Source organism: Cannabis sativa, chromosome 8 (genome assembly GCF_029168945.1).
Source record: "Cannabis sativa cultivar Pink pepper isolate KNU-18-1 chromosome 8, ASM2916894v1, whole genome shotgun sequence".
Lineage (NCBI taxonomy): Eukaryota > Viridiplantae > Streptophyta > Magnoliopsida > Rosales > Cannabaceae > Cannabis > Cannabis sativa.
The window spans coordinates 22,695,169-22,703,473 of NC_083608.1; the positions used below are offsets into that span (position 1 = coordinate 22,695,169).

At 36.4% G+C, this 8,305-nt stretch overlaps 2 protein-coding genes across 3 annotated transcripts; one reads left to right on the forward strand and one right to left on the reverse strand.

The window, feature by feature from the left end:
- The first annotated feature begins 2,665 nt into the window (after positions 1 to 2,665).
- LOC115698956 (large ribosomal subunit protein eL6x) lies at positions 2,666 to 4,548 on the forward strand. Its single transcript, XM_030626171.2, has 4 exons — positions 2,666 to 3,040; positions 3,151 to 3,257; positions 3,849 to 4,030; positions 4,211 to 4,548. The coding sequence occupies exons 1-4, from the start codon at positions 2,784 to 2,786 to the stop codon at positions 4,364 to 4,366; spliced, it is 702 nt and encodes a 233-aa protein (XP_030482031.1). The 5' UTR covers positions 2,666 to 2,783; the 3' UTR covers positions 4,367 to 4,548.
- LOC115698955 (FT-interacting protein 1) lies at positions 4,204 to 7,759 on the reverse strand. Of its 2 annotated transcripts, none has more exons than XM_030626170.2 (2): positions 7,413 to 7,759; positions 4,204 to 7,264 (listed from the first exon to the last, which is right to left on the reverse strand). In XM_030626170.2, the coding sequence occupies exon 2, from the start codon at positions 7,219 to 7,221 to the stop codon at positions 4,852 to 4,854; it is 2,370 nt and encodes a 789-aa protein (XP_030482030.1). In that variant the 5' UTR covers positions 7,222 to 7,264; positions 7,413 to 7,759; the 3' UTR covers positions 4,204 to 4,851. The 2 variants fall into 2 exon arrangements, with proteins under 2 accessions (XP_030482030.1, XP_030482029.1); XM_030626169.2 differs by having other exon boundaries at positions 4,204 to 7,306.
- Between the last annotated feature and the right edge of the window lie 546 nt (positions 7,760 to 8,305).

An 8,305-nucleotide genomic window follows, 5' to 3' on the forward strand; every position in this document is an offset into this window, starting at 1 on the left:
CTATCATTTGAATATCAATAAAGAGACAGAAGTATTTTCATCACTTATTTAATGTGTCATTTGCTTCATGTTATTATTTATATGTTTATTTGATTAATTATAAATTCATCCAAACCCTTATCACATTAATATTCTTGTTTATTGTGTCGTCAGCACAGTGGAAAGTAATCAAGATTATGTGATTAAATATATATTCCTAGATTTATCAGTACACTGGGTTTAACTGATATGATAATCTACAACATTGTTTACTTGCACCTTGGATAAGTGCTATGTTCTTTCCAGGGCATTGGTTAAAGTAAAGCTTGGGTTGGATGCATGGAGTATGCATCGGAATGGACCGATATTGAACTTTGAATCAGATATGATAAATTTACCATAATATCTATTCAATTCAATATCACCTAGTTGATCCTAGATCAAATGATCTTAATCTTGACATGGTTAGGTTCGATCTCAAGAGTATTATACATATTCTTTGATTTGTTAGTTAAGCCTACTTTTTGGTTAGGGTGATATATACATTTTGGGAACATGGTAGTGCAATTGAGTGGGAGCGCTAGTCATAGATATGGAATCTATAGCTTCTATCAAGACATAGAAGTGAAATGATGGTTTCCTTCGAGCTTGGCTAAACAGAGATAAATGGTTGAGTACTCATTTCAGTGATTATGTTAATTCACTGAAATATCATTTATAGGTGGTTAAGTGTTTTAAGGATAAAATACATTAAATGGTGTAACGGTAAATTAATCCATATACAATGTAAATCATCTATAGAGGATCATTGAATATTGGGATTATAACAATGGATAACTAATAGCGTATCTATATCGTGGAACATATAGAGCGTTCTATATAACTGAGAGTGCAATTCCAAGTTCTATGGTGGATGCAACAAGGAATTAATAAGTCAGTGAATTTACTTGGTAAATTCTAGATCTGCTTATTGGAAGCTCAGATATATAGGCCCATGGTCGCCATACTAGTTGAGACAATACTACTTGTAAGACTCACTTAATTGATTTTAATTAATCAATTATAATTCTAAAATTAGACTATGTCTAGTTTATGAATTTTCACTAAGCAAGAGCTTAATTGTGAAGAAAAAATATTCTAGGGTTTATTTGTTAATTAAGAGACTTTGATAAGTCTAATTAATAAATATATTAAATGACAATATTATTTAATAATTAATTTTTAGTTATTAAATAATTAGAATTGGCATTTAAGTGGTTAAATTAGAAAAATAGCATTTCTGAGAAAATAAGATGAAAAATGAGAAAAATGACAAAATTGCAACGTGGGCCCCTTATCCATGGCCGGCCACTCTATAGCAATTTACCATTTAATTTTTTCATTATTTTAATGTCAAATAAATCTAACCTAACCCTAAGTGGTTTCCTATAAATAGGTAGCGATGGCTAAAGGGAAAAGATGATGCATCTCATTCCTTCAGTAAAAATTTGAGCTTCCTCTCCTATACCCTAGCCGAAACCCTATCTCTCTCTTCATTTCTTCAAAACTGAAGCCTCATAGTGAATAGAGTGAGTACCCACATGCATCAAGTGGTACTCAATCATGATGTGTAAGGCTGTGAAGAATCTAGTTTCAAGAGAAGGAGATTCGGACTCAGATCTTGGTGATAGTCTGCTACAGAAAGGATACAAGGGTTAGAGATCTGAGTGGAATGAGACATTTATATTCTGCTGCAACCACTGTAAGGTTCCTGATACTTTATATGTGTTTATTTCATATCGTTTTAGAAGTTCATATTTAGGATGTTAATAACATACTTGTTAGTAAATCTAGATCCTGGTAAAATAATTTTAACAAATATTTCCCCTGAACTATTGAGATTGTTGGATTTAAGGACTTTTGTCCAGTTTCATTTAATTTAAGTAATTCGGTGATTGTCCGTGAACTGAATCATGCTCCTCGAACTTTGATATCTACTAAATTATGCCATTCAAACTTTTACATGTACAAAATCATGCCCCCTGAACTTTCATCAATGTTAGACTTTTCTTACTAAAATTAGACACAAATTCTTAAATCCTACAATCTCAATAGTTTAGGAGGAATTTTTAACGGTCTTCAAAGTTCAGGGATATGATTTAGTACATGTCAAAGTTCGAGGAGCAAAACTCCTAATTAGCCAATAAAAAAAAGGAAAATTACTCTTTATATCATTTTTTTTTCCAAATTTACGGTTTGAGTTTTACTGGTAGTTTCTAGAGGAAATTACACTCTATACCCTTTTTATATTGTCCTCTTTTATTTTTACCCTCTTTTTTAAAGTCTTATCATTTTTTACCTCTTTTTTTAAACATGGTACCAATTTTTCCCCTGTTACTTCAAGATACTCTCCATGTGACTCTCTTATGTCAGGGTATTTTGAGTACAATATATATAAAAAGAGGTATGTTTTAAATAAATTTAAAATTAGAGGCAAATTTGGTTAATTGATTAATAAAAGAGGCATTTTTCAACTTACCCCTAGTTTCTATGTGAATTTTGGTTGAGATTTAGTTTGCTCTATTAGTTTCTATGAGGTTTTTATGTAAAATTTTACAAAAATACAAAAAAAAAAATTACTTAAAAGTGTAAAAATGAAAAAAACCAAAAAAAAAAAATATATATATTTTTGAAAATAACTTAACAAAAGTACGAAAATGCCACTGAACCAGGCAAATAATATCATTGGATTGGAGTCGTAGGGTTTTATCTCTACACTTTGAATCAAACAAGTGCAAGGCGAAGAAGAACGCAGGGAAGGTCCAATGGCGGCTAAGGCGAGAAACCCTCAGAAGACCCGAAACCCTGATCTGATTCGGGGCGTGGGTAAGTATTCTCGCTCGAAGATGTACCACAAGCGTGGTCTCTGGGCCATTAAGGCCAAAAACGGTGGCGTTTTCCCTCACCACGACCCCAAACCGGCCGTTGAAACCTCGAACCAGAAGGCTCCCAAGTTCTACCCCGCTGAAGATGTCAAGAAACCGCTTATCAACAAGCGAAAAGCCAAGCCCACCAAGCTCAGGTTCTCTTCAAAAAGCTGTCTATTTTTGTGTTTATTCTTTTGGTTCATTTCATGTGGTTTATCTGGTTTGTTTGCTCGTTTCTTGAATTGGGTTTAATGTGAATTTTCAGGGCAAGTATTACTCCTGGAACAGTATTGATAATTCTTGCTGGTCGCTTTAAGGGAAAGCGAGTTGTATTCCTTAAGCAACTCTCATCTGGGCTCCTCCTTGTTACTGGTGAGATTTTGACATTATATTTTTAATCTGAAATTTTGTCGTTGTGGTTTTTGTACTTCCATTTCCGAGTACTGGGATATGTAATTGATAATGAGGCATAGATGGTTTTACCATGTTCTGTATTTTTCTTTGTGTTTTTTATAATGTTAGATGAATCAAGTACTGGTTTCTAGAAGACAATGTGAGATTTTGTACATGCATACATATAGATTTTACAAGGTATTTTCAGTGAACGAGAAGTTCATCTGAGGTGGGAAAGTTTTAGAAAGCAATGTTGTTCAATCATAGAGCTCTTTGTGATATATTTTGACAATTTGATTGCTTGTGGTAATTGTAGGTAGTATCAATTAAGTAATGGTATCTTTTAGTAGATCTTCTTTACCTATGAATTCGTAGATTAAGATTGGCTAAGTTTTATGTTTTTTTTTAATAATCTTACAGCCAACTCTTAAAAAAATGGGATAGTGTTGTTTCTTCCTTCTAATGATATATTGGTTGTACTTGTACATTGCTTGTAAGTAAGTTTCACTTTCACATTTCCTGTTTGAGATAGCCCGACCCCGATTCATATTTTGTGTTTTATGAACGCAGGGCCATTTAAATTAAATGGAGTTCCATTGAGACGTGTGAATCAATCCTATGTGATTGGAACTTCCACCAAGGTTGACATTTCTGGGGTCAACTTTGATAAGTTTGATGATAAGTACTTTGCCAAGGAAGCTGAAAAGAAGAAGAAGAAAGGAGAAGGAGAGTTTTTTGAGGCAGACAAAGAGGTCAATTTTAGTTTCCAACAGCCTTTATTTGTATTTTGCATAGACTTGAATGCACTGCAACATATTTTGTCATGATTTTTTTGTTCTTTGATTTCTATCATATATTCTCTTGCGTATTTTCCATGGAACCTGCTCTACTCATGTAATTTTTAATAACCCTTTCAATTCATGTCTTTACAGGAAAAGAACCAGCTTCCACAACAAAAGAAAGATGACCAGAAGTCTGTGGATACCGCATTGATCAAATCAATTGAAGCAGTACCAGAACTGAAAACCTACTTGTCAGCTAGGTTTTCTCTCAAGTCAGGCATGAAGCCCCATGAGCTAGTCTTTTAGATTACAGGATATTTCTCACAGAGGACAATTTTCTGTTCTGGACTAGTTTGATTTAAATTATAAGTGATTGTTTTTGGATATTTGCTGTCAAAGCACAAAGTTTTTGTATTGAACTGGTGAAATTTTTTTATAGTTCGTAACCTTGATCCACCTATATATTCAGATATATACTTTTCTTGCAATCCACTCTGTGATTCACAACCACATTGAATAAATTTTCACATCACCCAGATATAGCATTCACTAGTGAGCAGCAGCCATGGCAGGTGCCCGAGCTTGATTGTTTATTCTGAATCTGATTAACTTAGAATATTTTCTTATGATTTTTTCAACAGCACATTACAATTATTTCTACTACTATTTTTTTTTTTTTTATTCTCATACACACCAACCAAAAAACAACTACTAGAAGAAAATGAAACAACAAATAAAGAAAGAAATGCCAGAGTTAATCTCAGCTAAAACAATGACTTCGAACCAATATCTCAGAGCATACTATCAGCACGAGAAGGCAGTCTTCTGAAGAAGTTGCTTGGGACTGAAGGCAACTTACTCCTAAATCTAGGATGACGAAGCCAAAATATCCCAGCAACCAGAGCAACAATCTGAAATGGTGTCACATAAAGAACAATGGCTGTAATCAAACAGAAGATTATGTACAGACTGGTGGCCCTTGGATCTCTCCAACTGAGCAGAGACTGAAACCTTTCTCCTTGAGTTGCAATGTCTCCCACCACAGTCTGAATCCTCCCAGCCACACTTCTTAGCCTGTCGTATCTCATCCGAGCCACGTCTTGTTGCTTTGAAGTTGGGAAGGTATCAAACTCCTCATCTAACTCATCTGGATGAACAGCTTCAGCCCATGAAAGCTTTGTATCCATGTGAGAAGGATGCCTTGGTCGACAGCGAAAATTCCATATTCCAATCAGAAACATGTAGAGAAACATGGTGGGGAGAATCAATTCTGGGTAACAAATCAATATGAAGAACAAGATATGAACCAGAATAGTTGTCACTGGGTTACGCCATTGACAGACCTCTCCTAGCCATTTACTCATGGAGATAGCACCAGAGAAAAGGGAAACAATTCTGAAGAAATTGGCCTTGCTTCTTCTCATACTCCACATGTGTGAATCCACATCTAACATGTACTCCACCACCTCTTTCCTCAATGGCGGCTCAGCTCGTCCAAGTCTCACTGCCACTATGGTCATGGCCTGATATCTCAGACTATCCAATTGGTTCACTGTAAATGGATGAAGGTAATGCATTTTTGGCAGTAAAGGGTGCCCGTATAAATAGATTATGTTGGCTAGTGAGAGACAGGTGAATCTAACGGCTAGTTGAAGCTCCCCCATTTTCTTCAAACCAGATGGTTGTAGAACCAAAAGTGGATATGAGTTGGTATAAATTCGATCCATTTCGAGAGTTGAAAGTCGAATTCTTACTTTCCCAATTCTTGCATCGGTTGGTTTATCGTTTCCACCAAGATGGCAGTTGTCGAAGACCCCAATGGTGATGACAGTACAAGGATCATAAACCTCCCAAGTGTATTGCTCGTTCCATTTGGGATTTGAACTTTCAGTGATTGTTCTGGTTCGTACCCATTTTTGGCCGTATTTGGCTACGCAATAAGCATCCGTAGCTCCTTTACCGTCTCTAGTTTTCATTTGGAGAAGTCCTTGAGCACTCAAAATGCCCACTTCGAGAATCCCAATTGGTTGCTTCCATAGCTGCCGAGCTGTTGGTCTAACATCACTTATGTACATTGTTGACTCGTCTAGCACATGGTAAGCTCCTTCTAGGCAAACTCTGAGATGAAGTCTGCTTGAGAATTTAAGCTCATGCCTCTTATCTGCTTCAATTACTCCAAAGCCAAACCTTTCGAGGTTGAACCAACGAGAATGGACTGGCCGGTGATCCAGTCTTCGCTCGAAGCTGTCTAGAGTTACAGTAGTTTGTCCCATTACTTCGTCTTTAGCAGAGGTGACTTTGTTTTCTACTGTGAGTACCAAGTGTTCTTCAAATGGCTCAGCTGCAACAAAGAGCAAATCTTCATTCCACATTGGGTTGGTTGTTCTGGTTTGGCATAGCTTTGTCTTCAGTATTTGGTTTCCCACTTGAGCTTTAACAAATGCTTGGGGTGGCTGACTTCTGTCTCTTGGCTCAACATCCTGAGCCTCAATGATGTTGACTCTTAGGTACCATAGTTTCGGTGAGACATAAACTTTTGATCGGATGTTGTAAACTCCTTCACCGTGAACTGAGGCTGCGTCTGAGTGCCATGACTCGGGGAAAGCTTCATCAGCCTGTGTGCCCATCCATACTGCTAACATCACCTCTCCTCTAACTTTGATCTCTCTATGGCGGTGCTCTAATCTGTACCACTGAGGAGCCAAAGGGCTGTCTGGTGGGACTCTGGTGGGTACTTCATGCATGTCAAAGACCACCTTCCCTATGTAATCATCTCTGGCCACCATTTCTTTGTCTCGAACATAAACTTCTACAGCAGAGGATTGAATTTTCTCTTTCGAGAAAGCAAAAACTTGGTTCCATAAAGGGTTTGTTTTCTTCTCAAAGTGTCTTGTTTTGCCCTTGTAGTTTCCAACCTTGACCTCAACGTAGGGATCACAGTTTCCTGTTACAGGATTTGTGGGAAGATCTTTGGCTTTCACCACTCGAACATAGAGATAGTACATCTGCTCGACGAGATCATACGTGCTAGTAGCTCTCTCGCTGCTTATCCACCCGCCTCCTCCACGCACTCCTCCATGAGGCCATCGTTCCCCAAGTTGTGGCTTCGTGTCCTTTAGCTTATAATCCTCAGCATGACTTGCAGCAGCTTGTGAACTCATTTTCCCAAGGAAGAAAAAGCTTTCCTTCTCAATGAGTTAGCTACTGGAAAAGCAATGAGGGTTCAAGCTTAGAAGAACACTATTACTTGATGTAGAGAAAAACAAATTTAGTGGTAATGTTAGTAGAGGAAATATGAAAGAAGAAGCGAGTACATATATTTGATTCCCCTCAGTACACAACAAAAGCTTACTTTACTTGTAGAAACTGTTGTTTATCTTCACTTTCATTGAGCTTTTTTTGCTTTTGTTATATAATCTTTATAGTGATTTCGAGGAACTTTGGACCTTTGAGGTTGGAAAAAGGGAAATGCTAGAGTTGAGTACACAGACTATTATGAAGGGTCTGGTTTCCAATGCTAAACCTTTACAGCCAAAGTTAAAGGATGCTTCTCTTTTTTCATTTGAGGTTGCACTGTAAGCTTCTCCTTCTACCACTTTCACTACAAGCTTCATATTACCTTTTCAGTCGGTATATCATTAACCAAAGATATCAATATCTTTTGGCAATATTAAAATCCATATTATATTACCATAATAAACAAGAAATGTTGTTTATAATGTGTAGAAGATTAGTGGTGGAAAAAGGAATCTGCTTTAATTAAAAAAAAAATGCATTAGTTTGTTTAGGCTTTGACAATAATATAGAGCACAAAGTATAAAGAACACAAGGGTGTGTAGTTGTCGAAATTCCACAATTCTGTAAAAAGAACTATATTGATGCCTGCCCCCCCCACTTGAAAAGACAAAGAGAGTCTTTTGAGACTTAAAAAAACACTCTGGTTTACTTTCATAGATTCCTTTTGCTTTTGCATTTGTGTTAATTTGTTTATAATGTATTTGTAAGAATGTAGTGCCCATTTTGCCCCTTCCTAGTTTTGAAGAGTGAAGAAGTCATTCAGTGCATTCTGGTAATTTTCTTTTTTGAACACCATTAATTTTGTTATGAGTATGGCCAAGCAGAGTTATAAGAATAGTAAAGGATATATCTTAAGAGCTATAAAAGCATTGTAGTGAGCTTAAAAGAAACGCAAAAGTGTTTTAGAAAAGTTTCAAGGGTAGGTGACCTTGCTCATAAAAATGCCTT